The 24,294-nt window shown below is 63.0% G+C and overlaps 2 protein-coding genes across 2 annotated transcripts; one reads left to right on the plus strand and one right to left on the minus strand.

Annotated features, from left to right (window-relative positions):
* The first annotated feature begins 1,514 nt into the window (after positions 1-1,514).
* On the plus strand, positions 1,515-18,888 carry TRPM5 (transient receptor potential cation channel subfamily M member 5). Its single transcript, XM_063095193.1, has 24 exons — positions 1,515-1,631; positions 2,088-2,268; positions 3,157-3,323; positions 3,978-4,161; positions 5,487-5,551; positions 5,726-5,917; positions 6,277-6,379; positions 7,906-8,024; positions 8,459-8,809; positions 8,887-9,027; positions 9,155-9,278; positions 9,726-9,871; positions 10,309-10,421; positions 10,691-10,783; positions 10,918-11,176; positions 11,626-11,744; positions 11,925-12,057; positions 12,195-12,369; positions 15,662-15,815; positions 16,258-16,439; positions 16,813-16,945; positions 17,800-17,872; positions 18,263-18,355; positions 18,739-18,888. Exons 1-24 carry the CDS (start codon positions 1,515-1,517, stop codon positions 18,886-18,888), a joined length of 3,567 nt encoding a protein of 1,188 aa, XP_062951263.1.
* A 1,338-nt stretch (positions 18,889-20,226) lies between these two features.
* On the minus strand, positions 20,227-23,286 carry TSSC4 (tumor suppressing subtransferable candidate 4). Its single transcript, XM_063092893.1, has 3 exons — positions 23,195-23,286; positions 21,655-21,790; positions 20,227-21,501 (listed from the first exon to the last, which is right to left on the minus strand). Exon 3 carries the CDS (start codon positions 21,476-21,478, stop codon positions 20,474-20,476), a length of 1,005 nt encoding a protein of 334 aa, XP_062948963.1. The 5' UTR covers positions 21,479-21,501; positions 21,655-21,790; positions 23,195-23,286; the 3' UTR covers positions 20,227-20,473.
* Positions 23,287-24,294: the final 1,008 nt, after the last annotated feature.

Raw genomic sequence — 24,294 nt, forward strand, 5'->3', positions numbered from 1 at the left:
ACAGCAGGCCTTGCTGTCACGCTTCTGGAGGGCGAGGTTCTGGTGGAGGGGTCGGCAGGGCTGGTCTCCCCGCCATGGCTCTAGGGCACTCCTGGGTTCATGGCCACATCTCTCTCCCCTCGTCTTCACTTCATCCTCCCTCTGAGTGTGTCTATCTCTGTGTCTAAATGTCCCCTTTTTATAAGGACACCAGTTGTGGGGTTAAGGGCTCACCCTACCCAGTGTAGCCTCATCTTAACTTTTCTATTAACCACATCTGCAAAGACCCCAAGTCCAAAGAAGAGTGCAGTCGCGGGTGCCAGGGGTTAGGACTGGACATATCTTTGGGGGGGACAGAGCCTCCACCCCCATGTCCCCCGCTGTGTACACAGTGCACCCTCCCTTAGAAGTGGAGGGTTTTACAAAAGGATCCATTCTCCTCTCACAAGGGCCCTGGTGAGCTCTGCCCAGGACGCCTGGGGCAGCCTCTGGGTGTGAGAGGGCAGGGCCATGGCAGCCGCTGAGAGCTGAGAAATAGCTGGGCCTGGCCGGGGAAGCAGGAGCTTCAGGACAGCCCCAGGTTGGCAGGATGGCAGGGAGCCCGAGTGGCTCCAGGGACACCACTGCCCAGTGGCCTGTGTTCTCCCACCTGGGCCGGGCACCTGGTTCCAGGAGGTGGAGGAGTGGGCGATCTCCCCCTGAGTTTTCAGAGGGAGGCAGGACATGGGCCTGGGCCGTGGTTCGCCAAGGCTGCGGCTGGGCGATGGGCCAAGGAGGTGCTGGGGGCCTGGAGGGACCCTGCTCCATGTCACAAGGGCCAGTCTCCGGCCTGCTGGACCTCAGGTCCCTGCCCTGCAGCAGGGGCTAAGGTGACCAACTTTGCCGGGTGGTTGGTGACGGTGCAGGCCCAGCGAGGATGGGATGGGGCCCGGCAGCCCCTCTCCCTGCAGGTGCTGGGCGCAGTGGGAAGGGCCACGGGGGGCGCTGGCTCGGCATTGCTGCTGTGTGGGCTGGGGCAAGGCCTCCTCGGGCCCCTGCACCTTCCTCAGCATCTCACCCGCCCGCCCGGGCACACCCAGGGGGTCCCCATCCCTGTCCTGGGGCAACAGGGTTGTGGGGCAGGTGGGCGGTGGGGCCGGAAGGCTGCGAGTCCTCTGCTAAGTCTTTTGGGGATTCCAGGACACCCCCGCAAGACCCTCCAAAGAAGTGTCAACAGGTGTGCTGGCCCGAGGGGCCTGGGGTCAGGTGAGTAGCGGGCCCAGGAGGACCGTGACCACCCTCCCCTGGGAAGGAGCTTGATGGGGCTGCGCTGGGGCGGGAGAGGGAGCCGTAACGAGGGAGGGGGTAGGCGGGGGCCACTGGAGGGAAGGTCACTGGGGTAGAGACGACCTTGTGGTGGTCCCCAAACCTCCACCGGCATGTTGTCTGGGGAGAGGGGCTCCCCTTGTGCAGGCAGCCCCAGCCCCTGGAAGGGAGGGAGGTGGGGATTGACCCTGGTCCTCAGGGCTTGGCCGTGTCCCCACAGAGAAGCCGCCATGCAGGATACACAGGGCTCCCGCCCTGGCAGCACCAGGGACATTGGAGGTGGGCAGGGGCAGGGCCTGTGCCAGGGTGAGGTCGACTTCGGAGGGTCTGGGAAGAAGCCAGGCAAGGTAGGAGCAGCCCCCGTGCCCCAGTGATGCCAACACACCCTGGGACCCCTCAGCCCCCTCACCCCCCAGTCCACTCCCTCAAGGGCCACTTTCTAGCCTCCAGATGGGCAGAATTTTGGAGCCGGAGTGCTTCTGTCCACTGCCTCCCACCCCTGCAATAACCGGGACCCCTGAGCTCCACCTGGGAGGCACTGGGGTCACATGCATCTAGGACCACTCCTCACCGAGAGGGAGCCAGGCCCAGAGAGGGATCCGGACTGCCCAGGTCACACAGCAGGTCAAGGCAGGGCTGGCCTTGCCCCAGAAAGTGTCTCGGAGCCTCTCTCCTCCTGCTACTGTGCCCCCATTTCCCTGGTGCCCAGCATCCCCTGCCCTCTGTGTCCAGTGCCCTGGACCTGAGGCCTCCCCACACCACATTTCCCTGGTGCCCTGAGCCTGCGGCTACCTGCCCCGCAGTTCGTGAAGGTGACGAGTGGCGTGGCGCCCTCCGTGCTCTTCGACCTGCTGCTCACCGAGTGGCACCTGCCAGCCCCCAACCTGGTGGTGTCCCTGGTGGGTGAGGAGCGGCCTTTCGCCGTGAAGTCCTGGCTGCGAGACGTACTGCGCAAGGGGCTGGTGAAGGCAGCTCAGAGCACAGGTGAGCCCTCACCTCGGCCATGAGCCATGGGCCAGCCCCCCACACCTGCAGGCTCCCGTGGCTGTCACTTGCTGCCATCTCCCGTGACCACCCTCCATCCCTCCACAGAGCCAACCGGGCATGCAGGGAAGCTGGGTCCCAGCCTGCCCTGTGAGCAGAGGCCTGGACCCTCCTTAGAGCTGCCCCCTCCAGCCACAGGGCCCGTGGGCTTCAGAGAGATGCCCTGCTGCCACTGGCCTGTGCCTGGTGCACCAAGGTGCATACGGGGTGCGCCCCAGCACCCCTGTGCCTCCCTTGGGGGCAATCTGGCTGGTCCATCATTGAGGTCATAATGAAATTACTGAACTTTATTTTGAGAGGGGCTCAGCCTGCAGAAAACTCAGTCGAGGGATTTGGGGTTTCTGAATTTCTTACTGCAGAAATTATTGTAGCACAGAAAAAAAGATCTGTGAACCAGACATGGGCTGAGCGCTTTGTAATTTGGAAAAACATTTCCAGATTCTGGTCCAGCACAGGCAACTGGACAGAGCTGTGACCTGCATTGTCCAGGACAGAGCTCAGGAGGGAGCTGGCCCCCACGCTCAAGCCCTACAGGCCAGGGGGCGGGGTGCTGCCCCTTCGCCAGGCCTGGGGACCTGAATTCTGGGCCCAGTCAGTCTCAAGCTGCTGAGAGGCCTTGGGCAAGGACCTTGCTCTCCCTGGGCCTCAGTTTCCCTGCTGGTGCCTGCAGGCACTCCCTAGCTCTCATACTGTCGTTCCCAGGTCATTGGCTACTGATTGGGCCGAGGGGTCAGGGCAGTCCACTGGACCTGGGGGAGGCCAGCTGGGGAGGCTCCAGGGGACACATGGCACAGCAAGCCCCTCCCCCAGCCCTCCCCCATCCTGCAGGCGCCTGGATCCTGACCAGCGCCCTCCGCGTGGGCCTGGCCCGGCACGTCGGGCAGGCTGTGCGCGACCACTCGCTGGCTAGCACGTCCACCAAGGTCCGCGTGGTTGCCATCGGCATGGCCTCGCTGGGCCGCATCCTGCACCGCCGGCTGCTGGACGATGCCCTGGTGAGCAACTGGCTGGCAGCAGCGCAGCCGCTGGGGGAAGGGGTAATGTGCAGACCAGCTCCTCGCCTCAGAGACTCCCGCCTCAGGGGCAGTAACAGGGCGGTGAGGCGGGGGCTCTGCAGGATGGAGACGGGCAGGTGGTGGAGGAGGAGTGGGGAGGAAGCCAGGGAGGGGCGGAGGAGCCGGGCCGCGGCCAGCAGGTGGCAGCATCGCTCAGGGAATGACCACGCAGACCTGCCTGGTGGGGACCTGGACAGTCTGCTCCTAAGGGCCAGGCCCAGCGTGGCCAGTACCCCCAGCTCTGTGCAGCCCTGGGCAACTGGCTTCTGCCCCTGTCCTTGTTCACGTCCCCCACCCCTGGGGATCTGTCTACAGCATGGCCAAGTAGAGGCCCAGGCGGCCCCCAGAGTCTGGACTCCAGCCCAGAAGAGGCTAGAAGGAGGGGTTTCCTGCAGTTCTTCTTTCAAGGGAGGCCCCCCGGGCCCTAGCAGCCCAGCCCTCCCTCCATCTGAAGGGTGGGGAAACTAAGGCCAGGGCCTAAGCCCTGTCTAGGCCTCATGGTGTGGTGTGCATGGCGTGGCGGGGAGCGTCCCACAGTGGGGCACATCCCAAGCTGCCTCCTGAGGGCTGCCTCATCTCCCCGCACGGGCACAGGAGGACATCCCCGTCCACTACCCCGCGGACAATGGCGGCAGCCAGGGCCCCCTCTGCTCCCTGGACAACAATCTCTCCCACTTCATCCTGGTGGAGCCAGGACCCCCTGGGAAGGGGGACGGGCTGACCGATCTGCGGCTGGGGCTGGAGAAGCACATCTCAGAGCAGAGGACTGGCTATGGGGGTGAGGCCTGCTCCAGCTGCCCAGGGAGCTGCCGGTGGCTGCCTGCCTTGGCACCAGGGGTTACGGGGACTTGGCATGTGGGCAGGGGAAAGACCACCAGGGAGGGTGGGGAAGAGCCTTCCAGGCAGGAGGCACCCAGCGATCCTGAGCATTGAGACCTGGGCCACACGGGCGCCTGGGAGGAGGAGCAGCCACCAGGGTGGTGGAAGGGGCACAGCTGGGCAGAGTAGCGCAGCCAGGCAGTCACGTTCCTGCCAGACGGCAAAGTAGCTGCAGCTCTGTTTTCATGGGGGCACCCCTGGCCGGAAGCTCTGGCTGTGGGCTTGGGGCTCCGAGAAGAAAAGCGAGATCTGGAAGTTGCAAGAAGCCCAGTTCCTGCCACTGGCCGTGAGGTACGCTGCCACCAGGGGGCAGTGTTGCCGGGGAAATGGGAGCGAAAGGGGGTTCGCAAATACTAACTAGAGTGTAGATAATATTTATAAACAAAAATTATAGTTGTTTATAATAGTTAATGAACCACATAAAATATTTATAAACAAAAAACGTTCCTCGGCAAGGCCAACTGAGCACTCTTTAAAAACGAAAACACAAAGTCGCGTCTGACCACCGGCGCATAAGGGACGCCCGGCTCTGCTGTGCGGGGTCCCAGCGGGCCCCATGTGGCCAACCTTGGTTTATCCTCAAGATCAAGAGCGCTCACCGTTCGAAGGCAGGGCCCCGCCTCGGAGCCGGGTTCTAAGACTTCTCCCGGCAGTTTGCCGCAGCTCACGGGGAAGATGGGATGGGGTCGGGGCCTCTGGGGTTTCCATTGTGAGTCTCAGTCCCCACTTCCGTCTGGGAGAGAAACCTAGAAAATGTGCCTTCTTTACCTTTCATTTGCTCAGTGCATCTCCTGTGACCCTGCAGCCCCATCCACAGAGCGTCCAGCATGGGCGCTAGAACCCAGTGGGAGGCAACCAGAGACTGGCCATTTCATTTTATTTGTTACTTTGTACTTTTTTCTTTTTAAAAAAAAGTATCTATTATTATTATTTTAATGTTACTTTTTATTTAGGTAGTCATAGTCCAGCTCTAGCCATAAAGCGACCACATTGCACAGAGTCCTCGTCCCCAAGCACAGGGGCTGGTGATAAATGGCCCCTGATGTGCAGCCTGGAGCCCACACTTTACTAGAAAAAGCCTCTTGAGCACCATTTGCCAAGAAAATGTGGCAACTTCAGAGTCTGAGGTCTGGGTGGTCATCTCATGAGGAGGGTCTCCGGGCTGGTTCTCCTTTGGCTGGCCCTGAGTGTCTGGAGAGACTTCACGGGCTGCTCCATCTCCAGGCACTGGAAGCATCGAGATCCCTGTCCTTTGCCTACTGGTCAATGGCGACCCCAGCATCCTAGAGGTAGGGCCAGGGGAGGGAGGCAGGGGCTGGCTGGAGCCTCCCAGAAGGGTGTAGTGGGTCCCCAGGCTACCCCCCAGGACAGGGCAGGGTGGGATGGTGGGACCTCTAGCCTGTGCATCTAGGATGCCACCCAGGCTGACTGGGGGGTCTGCTCTTCCTCCCTGCCCACCTCAGAGGATTTCCAGGGCCATGGAGCAGGCATCCCCATGGCTGATCCTGGCAGGCTCAGGAGGCATCGCTGATGTGCTTGCTGCCCTGGTGACCCAGCCCCACCTGCTGGTGCCCCAGGTGGCTGAGAAGCACTTTAAAGAGAAGTTCCCCAATGAGCCCTTCTCCTGGGAGGACATCGTGCACTGGACCACGCTGGTATGCACCGCCCAGCGACCCCAGGGTGGGGGCTGACCCCTGCAGGTCCTCGGGAAACTCCCACATGCAGTCTGCCCTCCCCTTCCCACCCTGTGCAGACCCCGCCCCTCTTGCTGCCAAGGCCCACATGCTCTTGCTTCAGATCCGCGAGGGGCAAGGGTACCTGGGCAGTCAGCCCTTTGGTCTGTGGGTGGTTCTCCGCCTGTCCCGGTGGGTGGCGGGCGCACAGGGCTGCCTGCTGTCCTCCACTCCTGGAGACTCTGTTGGGCTCTGTGCCTGCATCCGTGCCGGCCCGCGGCCCTCCCTGTGCCCGAGCCCTGCATGGGAGCCCCTCAGGGCCTTCACTCTGGTGCCCGCAGATGCAGAACATTGCCTCTCACCCGCACCTGCTCACCGTGCACGACTTCGAGCAGGAGGGCTCCGAGGAGCTGGACACAGTCATCCTCAAGGCGCTGGTGAAAGGTGAGGGCTGGGCCGCTGGGCACCGTCTGGTGGCTTCTGTGCTCCCAGCTGCTTGGGCTGTGGCAGCCTGGCCAGTAGTCAGGGGGGACGCCCACCTGTCCCTTCCCAGGTGGGGAAGATGACACACAAATTCGTGACGCGTTCTGTGTTTGGCAAGTTTTACAATATATATTTCTTACCACAACTGAGAAGGATGTTGAAGTCTTCAACGCAGAGGTGGTCAGTGTATTCACAGGCTGGTTGCATCATCACGCCCTAGTTCCAGAACATTCCGTCACCCCCCCAAAACCCTCACATCCTTCAGCAGCCACTCCCACTTTCCCCAGCCCCCGGCAACCACCAACCCACTGTCTCTGCAGATTTGCCTGTCGCGGGCATTTCGTATAAACGGAGTCCCATGATCACACAAAGCCTTTGGTGTCCGGCTTCTTCACAAGCATAGTTCTCAAGGCTCACAGGCGCTGTGGCACGTGTCAGTGCTTCGTTCCTTTTTTAAGGCTGATAGTACTCTGTTGTGTGGCCAGACATGCTCACGCGCCTCTCACCAGCTGACGGAAATGTCTGACTGTCATCCAATGTGCTTTCTGAGAGGCAGGCCACTCACAGGTGACACAGGCCCACTGCAGGGCAGGGCAGTGCTGGGTGAGGCTCAGGGACACACCTGAGTGAGGGGCCTTCAGAAAGGGTGTCTGCACTGCGGGCTTAGCAACCCCCCTCCCAGGACAATGAGGACCCCAGAGCCCCCTAGGCGGGGTCCCCTCATGGCTTCCTGTGAGTCACAGTTTGGTCCCAACAGCCTGTGAGAGGCACCGTGATGCCCAGTTCACGGGTGCAGAGACTAAGTCCCAGAGAACTTAGTTATCAGGTCTGGTGACCATGGCCCCAGAGGCTGTGCTCAGCTCAGGCTCTGTAGCCCTCACCCCAGTGACCCTTCAGGGCAAGTCGTGTCCAAAGGCCCTCTCGGGTGGAGGGAACATGATTGTGTCAAGACGCCTTCCCCAGTTGTCCATGGGAAGGGGTTGTCGGCCGAGCCCGTGGCGCACTCGGGAGAGTGCGGCACTGGGAGCGCAGCGACGCTCCCGCCACGGGTTCGGATCCTATATAGGAATGGCCGGTGCACTCACTGGCTGAGTGCCAGTCACGAAAAAGACAAAAAAAACAACAACACAGGGCTTTCTACAGAACAGTCACTGTTCTAAATGCTTTATTAATATTAACTTACTTAGTACTTACAACAAGTCCATGAGGTAGGGGTTGTGGACCCTCAGTGCTAGGAAGTGGGCTCCAGGGCAGGATGTGGGATCCCCTTCATTACCGCCGAGGGTGGCAACCCCACATTGGCTCCTGGGACTTTTACGGAGTCTTGTGCTTCTCACCATTATTCAGAGGCAGCAAAGTTCCCCCTCACATCCCAAAGCAAACTTCCAGCTTCCACATACCTGGAAGGCCCGCCTGCAGGGACCCTGTGCCCCGGCCTGGTGGGCCCCTGCTTCCGCCCTCACTGGCTGTGCCCACTCTGCCCACAGCCTGCAAGAGCCACAGCCAAGAGGCACAGGACTACCTGGATGAGCTCAAGCTGGCCATGGCCTGGGACCGCGTGGACATCGCCAAGAGCGAGATCTTCAATGGGGACGTGGAGTGGAAGGTGCTGCCCACTGTCCCACTGGTCACCCTGATTCTGACAACACAAGGCAGGGCCATGCTGAGGGCCTGGGGCAGGTGGTGCTGGGCCCGGCTGCAGCCGAGGCAGGGCTGGGGCGAGATGACCCACAGCAGCGCCCAGGCCCCAGCGTTCACCCCCGGCATCACCAGCCTGTGTGGACCCTTCCTGTCCCAGGTGCCTGGAGCCAGTGTGCTCCGCCTGCCCGAGACCGCCTGGCCCCGGGGCACAGGCAGAGGCGCCCCAGGGAGCAGGGGTCTGTGTAGCTTGGCTCTGGGCAGAGGGTCCCAGGCCTTTCTCCCTGGGTTCCCTCCTCTTGTCCCTTTCTCTGCTCTTTCCTTCTCGGGGTCCCTTTCTCTGCCAGCTCCTGCTCACGGTCTTGTCCTCCCCTCCCTCGCGTGTGCCCTTGTGGCACCCAGTCCTGTGACCTGGAGGAGGCCATGATGGACGCCCTGGTGAGCAACAAGCCCGAGTTTGTGCGCCTCTTCGTGGACAACGGTGCCGATGTGGCTGACTTCCTGACGTTCGGGCGGCTGCAGCAGCTCTACCGCTCCGTGCCCCGCAAGAGCCTGCTCTTTGGCCTGCTGCAGCGCAAGCACGAGGACGGCCGGCTCACGCTGGCTGGCCTGGGCGCTCAGCAGCCCCGGGAGCCACCAGCCGGGCCACCCGCCTTCTCCCTGCACGAGGTCTCTCGTGTGCTCAAGGACTTCCTGCAGGACGCCTGCCGCGGCCTCTACCAGGACAGCCGGGCCGTGGGCCGGAGGAAGGAGGTGAGCGTGGGCCAGGCGGGTCCTGGGTGGGGGCCGGGCAGGGGCCACGGCTGGAGGCCCACGTCTGTGTCCCCCAGGAGAGGGGGCCGGCCAGGCGGCCCATGGGCCAGAAGTGGCAGCTGGACCTTAACCAGAAGAGCGAGAACCCCTGGAGGGACCTGTTCCTGTGGGCCGTGCTGCAGAACCGCCACGAGATGGCCACATACTTCTGGGCCATGGTGAGCTGTGGCTACAGGCCGCACCGGACCCCTTTGAGCGTGGGGAGAGAGGGCCTGGGGCTGCCCTTGCGATCCCCTGGTGGGGGTGGGGTGAGGTGGGCCGTCCTCCTGAGACCCCATTTCCTAGGGCCAGGAAGGTGTGGCAGCCGCTCTGGCTGCATGCAAAATCCTCAAAGAGATGTCCCACCTGGAGACGGAGGCCCAGGTGGCCCGCACCATGCACGAGGCCAAGTATGAGCAGTTGGCCCTGGGTGAGTGACCAGCTCGGTGGCCAGGCCGGTGCTGGGGAAAGAAGGTGATGATGGGGCCAGACGAGGGCCTGGGTGATCATAATGTACCCCTCTATAGAAAAGGACAGAGTGACAGCTCCTCCCAGGGTGGAGATAGGCCCTAAAATCCTAAAGAGGAGGGGCAACCGGGACATAGGGAAGAAAAGATGTCCCCACGCCCCCGGGACACACTGGGCCCTGCCACGGGGGGGGGCCTTGGGGTGACGGAGGCTCCTGTGGTCCTGATGGGGGAGGAAAAGGGCCAGAGAAGGACAGAGGTTGGGGAAGGGCCCGGAGCAGGAGGCCTGGCTGCCCCTGGGAGGTGGATGCAGGGCATGTCCCACAGGTTCCACAGAGCCAGCTCTGGCAGAGGAGGGGGGCAGGCTGGGTGGTGGGCATCGGCGTCCGTCCCAGCGCCGGGCCCCACAGACCTCTTCTCCGAGTGCTACAGCGACAACGAGGACCGTGCCTTCGCCCTCCTGGTGCGCCGGAACCGCTGCTGGAGTAGGACCACCTGTCTGCACCTGGCCACTGAGGCTGACACTAAGGCCTTCTTTGCCCATGATGGTGTGCAGGTGAGCGGCCGGTGGGCGAGGTGGGCAGACAGGGGCCCAGGCCACCCCAGGACGGTGAGGAGCCCCAGCAGACCTCCTGGCCTGCAGCCACGGACACCTCGCCCTCGCTGCCCACGCCCTGGCCTGTGTGGGGACGGGTCCGCTTCTGTGCTCTCCTTGTGTCTCGGAGGGAGTGCTGGTTCCTCTGCTCGGCCCTCTCTGACCCCTGAGCCCGGGCCGCCCCCTTACTGAGGGTTCACAGCAGCAACAGAACCACACTTGTGTGATTAGCTCCACCCGCTCACCTTCCCAGCACGGGGGAGGGCTGCGGGCCCCTCCTGGGCCAGCCTTGACCAGTGGTGTGTCTGCTGGCACCCAGGGGACGGCATGGCTGGTGCAGGGTATGGCACAGGCAAAGGCGTGGAGATGGGAAGCCAGCAGCTGTGCCTGTATTCCAGGCCTTCCTGACCAAGATCTGGTGGGGGGACATGGCCACGGGCACGCCAGTCCTGCGGCTGCTGGGCGCCTTCCTTTGCCCTGCCCTGGTCTACACCAACCTCATCATGTTCAGGTGGGTCAGGCCATGGCTGCCCGCCTGGTGGGGCAGGCTGGTCAGAGCTGCCGGCAGGGCCCTGTCTGGAGCAGGTGGTGGCTCGTCGGCTTGTCCCCCCTCATCCAGCACCCCTGTGGGCCCTGCCACCTGTAGCCTCTCCATCCTGCCGGGCTCTTTGATCTTCTCAGCGGGTGCACACTTTCCTTGTGGGCCTGGTGCGCGGGTCCAAGCGGGGTGGCCTCTGGGTGCCCACCTCAAGGGCCCTGAACTTTCCGCTGTGCTCACAGTGACGAGGCCCCACTGAGGACGGGTCTGGAGGACCTGCAGGAGACGGACAGCCTGGACACGGAGAGGAGCCTGCTGTACAGCCCCGGCGGCCGGTCAGGGGCCCGGGGTGGGGCCGGGCAGGACAGAGGGTCCAGCGGGCAGCGGCCAGGAAGCCGGACTCTGGTGGGCAGAGGCGAGGCTCCCGTTGGGTGCCCACCTCATGGCTGCGGCCTCCTTTATGGCACAGGGTGGAGGAGCTGGCAGAGGTGCGGAGAGCTCCAGCCGACAGGGGCCCACGGGTGGCCTTCCTGCTCACACGCTGGCGGCGGTTCTGGGGTGCGCCTGTGACTGTGTTCCTGGGGAACGTGGTCATGTACTTTGCCTTCCTATTCCTGTTCACCTGCGTACTGCTGGTGGACTTCAGGCCACCTCCCCAGGGGCCGTCGGGACCCGAGGTCACCCTCTACTTCTGGGTCTTCACGCTGGTGCTGGAGGAAATCCGGCAGGTCAGTGGCGAGACCACCCTGCATCCCCCACCTCTGGCTTCAGGCGGGTCCTGCTTCTCAGGTGTAGAACAGGACAGGGTGGGGCCTCCTGTCTTCCCCACTCACCTGTGCCTCCATCCTAGCCACTATCGGAGCGTGACTGACCAGCGTCACCCTAGCCAGATCACAGACTGAGTCCAGGCCCTGGATATAAACTGATCCTGGGCCCTGCAAACAGAGCCCTGACCCCCAGGTCCAGAGTGACCTCAGCTTTTGTCCCCACACTTAGCCCTGAGTATCTTCAATTGACCTCCAATCCTAGTCATGGACTGGGGCCTAGTCACAGTCAGACCCTGATCCCCATGGCAGGCTGAGCCCTGACCCATGTGGGCCCCAGCCTGGTCCTGGCAGGTCTGTCCCCAGCAGGTGGGCCCAGGCAGCTGTCAGCAATCTGTCTACCCCTCTGCCAGGGCTTCTTCACGGACGAGGACACACACCTGGCAAAGAAGTTTGCACTGTACATGGAGGACAGCTGGAACAAGTGTGACATGCTGGCCATCTTCCTGTTTGTCATTGGTGTCACCTGCAGGTCTGTGGGGCCAGGGCCTAGCAGCCTCGGGCAGGCTCCCAGATGAAACTGCCCAGGGCCTCTGAGGTCCTGGCTTTGCCCTGGCACCTGCCCGCTGGCCACTGTGCTATGTGTCCTTGGGAAGCCTCTTCCCCTCTCTGGGCACCAGCAGCCCTGGCCAGCCTGCCGTCCGTCCTCCAGGATGCTGCCCTCGGCGTTCGAGGCTGGCCGCACAGTCCTCGCCATCGACTTCATGGTGTTTACCCTCCGGCTCATCCACATATTTGCGATCCACAAGCAGCTGGGCCCCAAGATCATCATCGTGGAGCGGATGGTGAGCCCCAGCTTGGGACCCCAGTCCCAGGTGGATGGTGAGCCTCCACCTGAGACCCCCGACCCTAGGTGGGTGGTGGCCCCTGCACCTGGGCTACAGCCAGGCCCCTGCTGAGGCCCCCTGCCCCGCCCGTGCAGATGAAGGACGTCTTCTTCTTCCTCTTCTTCCTGAGCGTGTGGCTCGTGGCCTATGGCGTGACCACCCAGGCCCTGCTGCACCCCCACGACGGCCGCCTGGAGTGGATCTTCCGCCGCGTGCTCTACCGGCCCTACCTGCAGATCTTCGGGCAGATCCCACTGGAAGAGATTGACGGTTCGCGCACCGCCGGGCAGGGTAGAGTGGGGGGAGACTCCCCTGCCCAGCGTGACGTGGAACCCCGGGCACAGCTGAGTGGAGTCCAGTTTTCACAAGGCCCAGACATATGGCTTGCCAGAGGGGCCTGGAGCTGGCTGAGATGGGGAGGACCTCGTGGCCAGATCCCCATGCCCTGCACATTCCCACAGGGCCAGGCCCAGAACCAGGGGCAGTGGCAGCTCCCGTCACAGTGTGGGCTGGGGACTCAGACACAGGAGACCTGCTTGGGGGGTGGTCTGTGAGGGGATGGGCTGGCACTGTGGGTGCAGAGTGGGACCATCCAGGAGCCCATAACATCACCTAGAGTCTGGGCCCCTCCAGCCAACCCCACACCCCCTGGCCTCTGCCTTCCCCCAGGCCCTGCCAGGCCTAGGTCTTCCCGCTGCCCACCAGAGGCCCCTCGCTGGCCTGTGGGAAAGGCCCTCTGCTGCTTCTCTGGGGGCCCAATGTGTGGGCCACCTGTTATTCTCAGGTGTGTGCAGCCTGTCTGGGGCTGTGAGTGTCCCCAGCCAGTCCCTGTTCCTGGCTGGGCTTTCTCACCACAGTGGGAGCAGTGCAGGCTCGCAGAGCCCCTTGGCCCTAGGGGTCTTGGTGGTGATGGGTGGAGGGGGAGCCCTGGGGTGAGAAGGGGACCTGGGCAGACCCCTGGGGTGGCTGGGATTCAGGAAGGAGGAGCAGGGACCCTCAGGGAAAGTGGGCCAGAGTGAGGGGCTTGGGGCACCAGCCCCATCAGCACCCCTGGAGTGCTGCAGCGGAGGGGCTGTGGGCTCAGGCTGGTGTCAGGAGGCAGGGCGCCCGGGCCATGGGGGAAGCCCGACCTGAGCTGCTGCCCAGGCCTGACCCCTTCCTCCGACCCTCCGTGGAAGAGGCAGCTAATGAGGCTGGGCAGCTGCTCACAGTGTGCGATAAATATTTGTCAACCGAGGACGGCGAGACTAGGGCTGCACCGTCATGGAAATCGCTCCTAATTGGGGTGTTCTGTGTGGCTCATTTCCTGGCGCTGTTTTCTTAGTCCCCCTCCCCCAGTGATTTTCAGTGTTTTCTCATCCACAGGCATTAGTTTTCCAGGCCATTAGTGTAACCAGACCCTGTGGGCCCTCTGCCCCTCCCCCACCCTCACTGTATGGCCCCTGACTCTGCCATCCCACAGGGCCCCTCAGGCAGGAGGGGGCGAGGTGGCGCCTCCAGCCAGGGTGGGGTTGGGGGTTTCCTGTTCCCAGGGGCCACTTCTCCGACTTGCCAGCCCTAGCCAGTGGTCACAGCCCCCTCCTCCCTGGGAGCCCATGTCCCTTGGGGAGGACAGGGGGACTGCAGGCTCTCCCAGGGCCCCCAAGTCTGAGGCTGCCTCAGACAGGTGTGCAGTGCCACTGTGGCCTCTGCAGGCAGAGTCCTGAGATGGAAAGCCCATGGTCAGGACCAGTGCCCTTGCACGAGACCCTTCCCCTCTCTGGGCCTCAGCCTCTGTACAGGGACTGGGCAAGGTCTGGACCCGTTGTGGGTTTAACCCTTGGCCATGCACTGAGTCCATTACGCTACTGGACAGAGGGTTATTCATCAACACTCTCCTGGCTGAGAGGGCAACTGAGGCTCCAGCAGCTAGCCCACAGCTACTCCATGGCCTGCGGGTCCCCCAGGGGCCCAGAGTGGCCTCCCTGCCCCTCACTCTGTGCACGTGCCAAGCGGGGAGCCTGGGGCTGAGCTGTGAGCACAAGCTGGTTCTCCAGGGCCCCAGACCCCAGGGACAATTTAATTTTCAGCCCGGCCTGGTGGCGCCTGCTCAAATCACAGGGGAGGGGGCTGGGGTCTCATTACCTCGAGCTGCTTTTATCAGACAGATTTATGGCTTCACAAACACGCTTTCCAGGCCAGGCCCGGCGCGGCCCAGCTCTCCGGGGCGCCAGGAGGGGAGTGGAGGGTCATGAATCAGATTCATGGGCTGAGGGGCTGCCAGGGCAGCCAGAGGAGGGGCAAGAGGGGGCCTGGTGTGCTCTGACTGCTGCACCCCCAGCACACAAACACTCCATAACTCACACGTGGGCCAACTGTCGCAATAACTCACTTGGGGGGGAACGAGGCAGGACCGCACCCAGAGAGGGAGACACAGACACGTGGAAATGGGCACCTGGCGCCTGATGCGCATGCACAGAGGCAGGGAACTGGGTATGCACAAGGGACTGTGAGGGACAGAGGCCCCCAAACCCCACCCCAGGATGGCCTGGAGTCATTCACAGCATAGAGTCCTGGAGGTGCAGGCACAGAAACAGTGGAACGTGCATGAGTGTGCACCCCTGTGCTCACACATGCACACATATATGCACACGCACACGCAGACACATGCAGACACACGCAGACACAGGCACCAGCGCACAGCCTGAGGAGGAAGGAGATGGAGCCATGAGCTCCCTCCTAGATGAGGGAGCCACTGCCGCCTGCAACTCACCCGACCTCCATTTATCCTCCCTCCTCCTGCCCTGCAGGCTGGGTTGGGGAGGGGGGCCCAGGGCTGCGCCTTGCAGGGGAGAAATAAGCAGTGTGGACTTGGCTGTGGGCTGGAGCTGTGATCCGAAGATCCCTTAAGGGTACCCCTGCCCAGGCCATGGGAACTCAGCCTGTAAGATCCCAGACTACCATGCAGAGAACATTCTTCAGCCCGGGACTGGCCCAGAGTGGGTGGGTTCGTGTCCTTAGAGCCTGCAGTGGCCCCTGTCCAGGGTCTTCTGGCTCCATATGTTTTGGAAGGGCTGCAGACATTCTCCCCGACTTGGGGCCTGTGACAGCCACTAGCGCTGTAAAGGCTCTGAGATGTCCTGCAGCGAGGACACCATCTCTCCTTCCTAGGCTGCCTCTCCCCAAACCTGCTGCGCGTCGAAGCCTTATTTTGGGGGTGGGTTGGTGGAGGTGTCAATCCATGCAACAACCAGCAGAAACCTGAGTTCCCCACCTCGGACCCCCAACATGGTCTTAGCTTTGCCTCTGGGACTGTCGCCCTGGCTGTGACCCCAGCCCCTGGGTAGAAACCCAGCAGAGGTAGGAGATGCGGGCCAGCGCTGGGTTGACCACCTGTCTGGTCTGGAAGAACTAGGGCTTCTCATGAAGGGATTTCAGTGCTAAAACCCAGACTATCCCAGGCAAAGCAGTACAGTGGGTCTCCTAACTAGTACCCTGTCCCCTGGTGGCCCAGGATCAAGCTATCTGGTCTGGAGGAGGGTGTCCCTGGCCCTGGCACTCAGTGCGCCCACTCGCCTTTCAGAAGCCCGTGTGAACTGCTCTGTCCACCCACTGCTGCTGCGGGACTCGGCCTCCTGCCCCAACCTCTATGCCAACTGGCTGGTCATCCTCCTGCTGGTCACCTTCCTGCTGGTCACCAACGTGCTGCTCATGAACCTGCTCATTGCCATGTTCAGGTGACCCCCTCACCCTTTGCCGCGGCACATGGGCGTCACTCTGGAGGGGGAGCTGCTTCTCCCCCAACCACCATTCCCCCAGGAGGGGAGAGGCCTGGATGTGGAGTCATTCCCAAATACGGGCTTCTATTCCAGCCTGTCCTGGGTCCCCTGGACTGGTCCTAGCAGCAGAAGGCACCATCCAGGAGCTGGCGTGTCCAAAACCCTGGTCTTGTCTAAGAGGGCAGAGGGGGAACCCTGGACCAGTGGACCCCCTCTAGACACACCCCAGAGATAGTCACAGAAGGGGTGCTGGGCCTTGGTTCCTGAAAGAGTTCCCCGCATGGCTTCTGAAACAGCCAAGCCAGGTTCCTGGCAGCAGATGGGGGATGGAGGGGATGTGTCCCCGGAGACGGTGCCAGGAAGACAGGTGGGCAGAGGGCCCGACCGTGCGTCCCCACAGCTACACATTCCAGGTGGTGCAGGGCAACGCTGACATGTTCTGGAAGTTCCAGCGCTACAACCTGATTGTGGAGTACCACGAGCGTCCTGCCCTGGCCCCGCCCTTCATCCTGCTCAGCCACCTGAGCCTGGTGCTCAAGAGGGTCTTCAGGAAGGAGGCAGAGAACAAACGAGAGCGTCTGGGTAAGGCCGCAGGCTGCGGAGGGCTCAGGCTGTCCCGGACTGTGTGAGGCATTGGAAGGGCCGGAGCGACGTGCCAGGAGCTCAAGCTGGGAGAGTCCTGGGCCCCTCCTCTGTCCTCTGGGGTCCCTCAGGTGGGCTCTGTCCTGGCTGGCTGGCCATTGTTGAGCCTGCCTCCTGAGTCCTGCACAAGGCCTGTCTTTCCTCCTCCATCTTGTGCCCTGCCAGCTCAGGCCCCCCGGGACAGGACTCCTTCGCTGGCTGCTTGCTCTGTTGCGCTTGCCTTCAGGGTCCCCCCACCACACCCCAAGTCCAGTCCTGGGCTCTGCCCCTGAGGCCCAGGAGGCTCTAGCAGAGCTGCCTCTGGCCTTCCCAGAGAGAGACTTGCCAGATCCCCTGGACCAGAAGATCGTCACCTGGGAGACGGTTCAGAAAGAGAATTTCCTGAGCTGCGTGGAGAAGAGGAGGAGGGGCGGCGAGGGGGAGGTGCTGCGGAAGACCGCCCACAGGTATGGGTGGGGAGGGCCCGCAGGACCCCAGAGACCAGGCGACGGGAGTGCAGACCTGGAATGGGAGGGCAGGCTAGCATGGGGGGCTAAGCCCACGATGACGCCCCCACCCACGGGCCTGCCCACAAATGTAGGACTGGCCCTGCCCTGGGGAGATGGGCCCAGGTGCATGTCTGGCAGTTTGTCCTGAGTGGTGGGGCTGGCGCTGGCCTTGGTCTACAGGGTGCTGTGAGAGGGCACAGAACTGATAACCTGCCTACCTGGGGAGAGCCTGGCCCAGTGGGGGAATCGGGGTGTAGGGACCTCTATCATTGTCATTGGTGGGAAGTCAGGCTATCATAAAGCTGGGTGTGGCCTGCTGGTGCCAGTGACAGAGGATCTGAGCTGGGGAAACTGAGGCTGAGAGGGGCAGGGACATGGCCTCCTGCCCCTGGGCAGGGCCCTGCCATGGACTTGCCTGCCCTGCAGGAAGGGAATGTGGGCCAGTAAACATGGCGTCCTCCATGCTGGGGTCCCCAGAGTGGGACTGGTCTTCCTCCTCTCCAGATCCCAGGTGGCTGGCCCCCAGCCCTTGCTTCAGGGGCACTGTTCTGACTGCCTGTTCATGGGAACAGTCCCCACTATGAGGGTGCATCAGCGCTCTGTGCCTGTACACCAGGCTGGGCCCTGGGGAGTCCTGTGTGCCACTAGCCCTGGATCTAGGGACCAGGGAAAAGAGCAGGAAGGATAAGGGCCAAAGCACCCAGACTCGGGCCCCCAGAGAGGCCTGAGGGGTAGCGGGAGATAATGGGGGGCTCCCCATGCGCACAGCCATGTGGGTGTCAGTGCCTGTAGGCCACCGCCTGCTTCTGCAGAGTGGACTTCATTGCCAAGTACCTCGGGGGGCTGAGAGAGCAAGACAAGCGGATCAAGCATCTGGAATCGCAGGCAAGAGAGCTGGCCAGGCACACGTCTGCCTCCGGGAGCCCTGCCCCACCCTGCCTCATCCTGCCCCAAAACTCTGACCCAGGCAGACAGGGTGGGGCTGGGTGGGGCCGGGCCAGGCGCCAGTCGGCAACTGTCCTGACCCCACCGCAGTCACCTGAGAGACCTCATGTCCACCCTAGGGCACATCCTAGAGACCCACAGAGGGTCCCACATCCAAAGCCCCTCACTATCCCCTCCCACACCCCACACTGCAACCTCACCCTCCCTGTCCTTTCAGTTGCAGTCCCCGGGGAGAGGCATCACGGGGCAGCAGGGCCCTGCTCTGTCTCCTGCTGCCCTGAGACCTCTGGCCTTGGCCCTGGGGTTTCCTGGGACACTTCCCTTTTACAGATCAACTACTGCACGGTGCTCCTGTCCTCCATAGCAGACACACTGGCCCAGGGCAGCGTCCGCTGGAGTAAGCGTGTGTTTGAGGAGTGTGGGGTAGGGTGGGCAGGGGCAGTCCACCCAACAGCCAGCTGGTCTGAGGCAGGCAGCAGGGCCGTCGGGTTGTACTGGCTACTGTGCTGTCACCACCGACCGGTCCTGGGAGGTCTCTGATGGCTCTGGCTGGCCATAGCTCTTTGGGATGGTGTACGAGACCTCTGATGGAGCCCCCTGCCTCGGCCACTCACTCCTGAGGCTCTGCTTGGTGCTGGGGAGGCCTGGTTTGCTCTGGGCTCCCCAACCTTCCCTGGCTACCTGTGGGGACCCACTCTGAGGGCCACCATGTCCCGGCCCTTGCCTCCAAGCCAGCTACCTTGTCCCTTCCTCGCCTGTGCCAGCTGAGTGCCCAACAGCTGAGGAGGGTCCTTCTTTCCCACCAGGCTCTCGGAACTGTGCTGGTGGGAGCCGGCAGCCCCCTGTTGACCATGGAGTGGGCCCTGGCAGCAGGGAGCAGCCAGAGGCTGGCCAGCCACCTTCAGGCACCTGAGCTGCTTGGCCTGCCACGCAAGGCCCTTAGCGGGCCATCCTAGGCCCTGTAAACACACCGAACTTCCCCCACCTCCAGTAGAGCCCCGCAGTGAGAAGTGACTCTTGTAGCCTTGTCACAAACCACCTCTTCCTGGACACCTGCCCCTATGTAAAGGAACTACTCCTGGTCCCATCTGGCACCTTCTTGGAACCTCAGGGAGCACAGCAGCACTGTGGGGTGGTCTCCCCATTGGGCAGAGCTCCTCAGCAGGAAACGTGTGTGCCCCTCCCTGTCCCCATCTGGAACCTGGCCAGCCTGGACCAGGACAACAAGTGTTGGCCAAGCAGCATGAAACAGAGGCACCTCCTGTCCAGGTGGGGCCGCTGCTTCTGGCCTGGACCTGTCCCTCCCCCCACCTGTGTTGCCTGATAAGAGACTAATTTTTTTTGGAAATGCTAGTGATTAGAATTTCTGCCCTTTGAGACCCAACGGTCCTTCAGAAGTCAGCTGACCAGCTCCCAGAGAGCAAGGCCAGGAGTCCCCCCATGACTGGCACAGCCAGCGGTGGTGTGGCCACACTTGGCAGCGGCCCAGGACCCAGCCCCACCAGGCGCTGGATGTGGCTTTATTTTCAGTGGAACCTGGAGAACACCACACTCTGCCTGGCCCAGGCCAAACTGGACCCAAGGAGAGGGCTCACCTGCCCATGGGGAGGGGGGTGTCTGGGCTCCTGTGCTTCTCCTGCCACCCACCAAGCTGCATGACCAGCCAAGTTAGTCCCTCCTTTCCTTGGGGACCTCTAGCCCTGGGGTATGGGCAGCAGAGGCAGGGCCAGGGCCAGGCCCTGGGCACCCCACAGCACAGCAGGCTGCTGACCCCGTCTTGGCCATCATGGGAGACATGCCCACTCCAGCCTGCCTTCCTGGAACCCTTGGGAGACTGTCCTTCTTCCCCACGGCCCACCTTGGGCAGGACTGGTGCCAAATGGCCCCACCATTGGCCCCTGCACACAAGCCAGCAGTCCTGGGACACTGGCTGGGTCAGAACTGAGGGGCGAGCCTAGCCAGGGCTGGGACCCATCTCACTGCCTCCCCCTCGCCCCCCACTCGGTGGAATGCACCCGGTTGGACACAGCAGGTATGAGCACACCCCTGGAGGACACCAGGCTTCTGCCTCTTGCTCTGTCTCCTCCGTCCCTCTGGGTAGATCTGCTGGTGACGACTGCAGGCATCAAGTGACAACCCTCAAAGCAGCCCAGCACTAGGCTGGGAGGGCTGTATGTGGGAACAGGGTGGCTGAGTGAGGCTGGAGAAAGCAGAGAATTCTGGTCCCCTGGCTGCAGAGGACTGCTGCTAGCAGAGCCGTTGGGGCGAGTGGGCCCAGAAAAAGACACAACAGCTGAGGAACACCCAAAACCTTTATTGACCCCTGACAGGCTCCTCGGGCTGCCCCACAGAGGCTGCAGAAAGGTCTCTGCTCCTCCAGAAACGGCCAATGCCCAGAGCTCCAGCCAGAGCTGCTGGCGCCACCTACAGGCAGGCCACCTGCTTCCTTCCCAAGGGGACAGGATGCTCCCCTCTATCCCAGCTGGGCAGTGGCCCTGGCCACCCCTTTGATGCCAGCCCCACAGGTGGCATCATTTGTGGTCAGGCCGGGCCATCTTCCTTCTCAGACCTCACACCCGGGCCCTCAGGGCTGCGGCCCTTGCTCCGGAAGTGGTCTCTACTCCGCTTTTTACTGCCATGGAAGCCCACAGTCTCCACCACCAGGGGCCCTGGTGGAGAACAACTATGGGTCCCCACCTCCTGCAGGCCCCCACAGGGGCTGCTCCACTCCTCAACGTCTGGGCTTCCAGGTCCGGCCAAGTGTGCCAGCTCCACAGGGCCCTCACCCCTGGCAGTGCCCAGGTTCCTCAGGGCGCCCCTGCCTGGCTCTCCCCCTTTCCTTAAGGCCCTCTTCCTCTCGGGTCTGGCCTCGCTGGCTCGGGCTGGTTTGGTGAATATGACTCTTCCCTCCCCGCAGCTGGAGGGATCCTGGTTGAAGGACGGCACATAGTCTGTGTGGGTGGCCAGGTTCCGGGAGCCCAGGAACGCCAGGGCAGTGGCCTGATTACTCTGCTCAGTGACCGCGGCCACGTCTTTCAGACTGTACTTGGTCCAGCGCTCAGGGTGTGCCACGTAGTCAGGAACAGGGAGCACCCTCGGCAGGGCAGGGCGGCAATGGCCCCTGCCCAGGCCCTCCATTGGAGGTTGGCTTGAGGGCGCCATGGGCTGCCTGAAGCCTCCACAGTCACTCATGCTGGTTTGGGCTGGAGCCTGCCTGGCCACCCCCTCCAGGCAGTCAAATATGTCGTGGCTACGCTGGGAGAAGGTGGAGCTCATGCCTCTAAGGTGGAACGGCTGCACTGTGGCTGTGGGGAGGCCCGTGGGGAGGCCCATGGGCAGCAAGGGGGGCTCATTGGAGCCCAAGTCCTGCTGGATCTCCCCAGGCAGCCCCTCTGGGGACAGTGCTTCCAACTCCACATCACCAGGCAAACTGAGGTCGGAGTCTGAGTCACTGATGGAGAGTGTGTCAGAAGGCAGGGTGTCGTACTCTGTCCCTTGCTTGGCCTCCAGGCCCGAGGAGAGCTTACTTGGTTCAGCCTCAGCCATATGTCCCCAAGGCCACGCCACACCTAGACCAAAACAGCCCAGGAAGTTTGTTTCTGAGAAGACGCAGTGTTTAGAACAAGCCCCTCCCGCAGAGCAGGATCAGCAGGAAAGAACTGCGTCCTACGAAGGAACAGGGTCCCCCCCGCACCCCCCACCCCCAAAAGCCCTCCTCTCACCTCCCTCTTCTGCTGGGTGCCTGTGTTGACACTGGAGTGCTGGCTGGACAGCCAGGTGGGCGTAGTCCTGGTGAAGGTCCTTGGGGGTGTGGTTTTCTCTTCCACTAGTGCCCCAGGTTCAGCTGCTAAACAGTACCTAGGTGAGGATTGTGAGGAGAGAGTCAACCATCAGACCAGAACTCAAATACGCGAAGAGGTGCTGGGATCCAAGTAACCTGAGAGAACAAAACCTGAATTTACAGAGCCCCAAACACAGGCCAGGAACATGGGCAGACTTTTGGCCCATTACCCCCCTTAATTCCAACAATCTGCTCTGTCCACTCTGTCCAGGTAGGCTTAGAGAGACTAAGTGGCCTGCTCGAGGATTTTGGCAGTCAGCAGCCAGAGCCTGGATGCAGGGCTGAGAGCAGCCTCTGCTGCTCTCTACCCATCTCAGCCCAGCAGGGTCGTTACGAACTGCTTACTGTGTATGGCATGTCCTGATAACTTCACAAAAACTGGGCACCTTCCTGGTCCCTGAGGAGGTTTGCTCCTGTTTGCTGGGAGATCCCTGGGAGCTCCAGAGGGGTATGTACCCAAGCCCTTGGCTTCTGAGAGTCAAGCTCTTAGGAAAATAGGGTGTCAACAATCATCTGGAGCAGGCCTGCTGGCAGAGGCAAGCCCCCACAGCTCCTGGAGCAACCTCCGGTGGCGTTTCTCCTGTAGGTCACGCTCAACTACCCCCACCTTCTCCAGCCGCGCAGAGAAGTGCTGCCAACTCCCGTTTAGCGGTCGAGTGTGATTGGGTGCCTTGGAGTCCGTGTTTCCGGGCTCACAAGACAGCCCAGCGCCACCCTTCTGCACTGTCCTTGGCCTGTCCGTCCACCAATTCCTTCTTTCCTCGCCCAGGGTGACCCCCTGTCTCGTGCGCTCAACGAAGATGGGGTCAGGCGGACCAGCAGGGGCTCTGAGTGTCCTCTACCAGGCCAAACACGGGCGACATCGCGATTCCTCTGGGGCGTGGCGCTCCCCAGTGAAGGAACCACCCCGGGAGAGGAAGGGGACACGCAGCACAGCCCCGGGGTCTGCTTTAGAGCCGGCAGGGCCCGAGGAGGGAAATAACTTGCCCATGTCACAGGGTACGTCGCAGGCAAAGCTGGAGTTCCAAGCGACCCCGCTCCCCGGGTCTCACTCCCGCCATCGGCACCAGCGGGCGCCACCGCGACCCACAGCCACAGCCCAATTGGAGCGGCGCCCGCGGGGGACACGGGATTGGGCCCCACGGGAAGGACTCCGGGAACGGCAGACGGAGCCCAGGCTGAGGGTCGGATGTCCCGGTCTTGGGGCCGGGGCCGCGGCTCCCTCCGGTGGTTTCCTCACTCCCGCCAGCGCCTCTCCCAGGCCCTGCAGGCTCTCCGTGTCGGAAACCAGCGAATGGCCTCGGGCCTGGGTCTCCGGAACCCAACCGGGCGGGACGGGTTCCCAGGGCCAGGCCACAAGGGGCGGGGCACAGCATTACGTAGGGGTCTCCGGCTCGGGCCCTCCCTCGCCATAAACCTACCGGATCCCCTCGTCCGGCCGCCTCCATCTTGTCGGTGCCGTCTGCGCGTGCGCCGCGCCCAGCTCTCTGGGAAACCGAGTCCTGCGCCTGCCGAGTGCCGTAGCTGCCACACCGGGAAAACTGCATCTCCCACAAGGCACTGGGCCGCGGCTTCCGAAGCCTGGCGGGACTCGCGGTCTTGTGCGCATGCGCCCGCCTTTCTCTCCCGGAACTTCCAGTTCCCCGCGCTTGGAGCAGGTTCCGGAGCAGCCCCGGACATGGCGGCACTCCGTCGAGAACCGAGCCCGGAACTGACGAACGAGAGGAGGAAGAGGAGGAGTCAGGTCGCGACTCCCAGAGTGCTCGAGGGCAAACGGCCGGCAGCGCAGGTCTCCCAGGGCCCTGGCGCCCCCTGCCGGAAGCCGCGAGGACGGCAGCCACCTCGAACAGGAAGTGCGTCATCGCGCACGGTGGGCGCGGAGCCGTTCCCGGGCACTTCCGGTCCCGGCCGGAAGCGGAGGCAGTTGTTCGTCCCGTGTTCCAGCTGCCAGCATCCGGGGGCGGGGCAGCTTCGCCTGGCCGGGGACGAGGGGCTTGGCCGCTGGGCCGTACCCGCGCTGACGACGTGCCCGAGGGCCCCGTGGGGAAGCAGGGCCGGTCTTTCCGCGCGCCGGTCCATCCGGGCGGCGCAGGGGCCCGCAGACCGGCAGCCACTCGTGGCAGCGGCCTGTAGCTCAGCCTGCCAGCGCGGGTAGCAGGTCAGCCTCGGCCTGAAACGGAGCGCGAGGCCCCGGGTTCTGCCCCGACGAGCCACGTCTACCTTGGCCACGAGCCCTAGGGTGGCGCCAAACGTTGCCCCTTCTTTATGGGGGGATCTTTGTGCCCCACAAACTCAAGGTGCCCCCGTTCCCCTGCCTGCCAAACAGCGACCGCACGCCGGCTGGCTCACCCTAGGGTCTGCTGTCCCGGCGCTCGCTGGAGCCCGGGATTCAAGGACCTGTTGTGGCCCCGCCCAGAGACACTGCCGCGCACCTCTGGGCTTCTTTATTCTTAAGACTACCCCTCCCGCCCCAGGGCCCACCAGGAACCGCAGTCCATCGGACCCCGAGTTTGTCCTCTTC

This window comes from Cynocephalus volans, chromosome 4 (assembly GCF_027409185.1).
Source record: "Cynocephalus volans isolate mCynVol1 chromosome 4, mCynVol1.pri, whole genome shotgun sequence".
Classification (NCBI taxonomy): domain Eukaryota; kingdom Metazoa; phylum Chordata; class Mammalia; order Dermoptera; family Cynocephalidae; genus Cynocephalus; species Cynocephalus volans.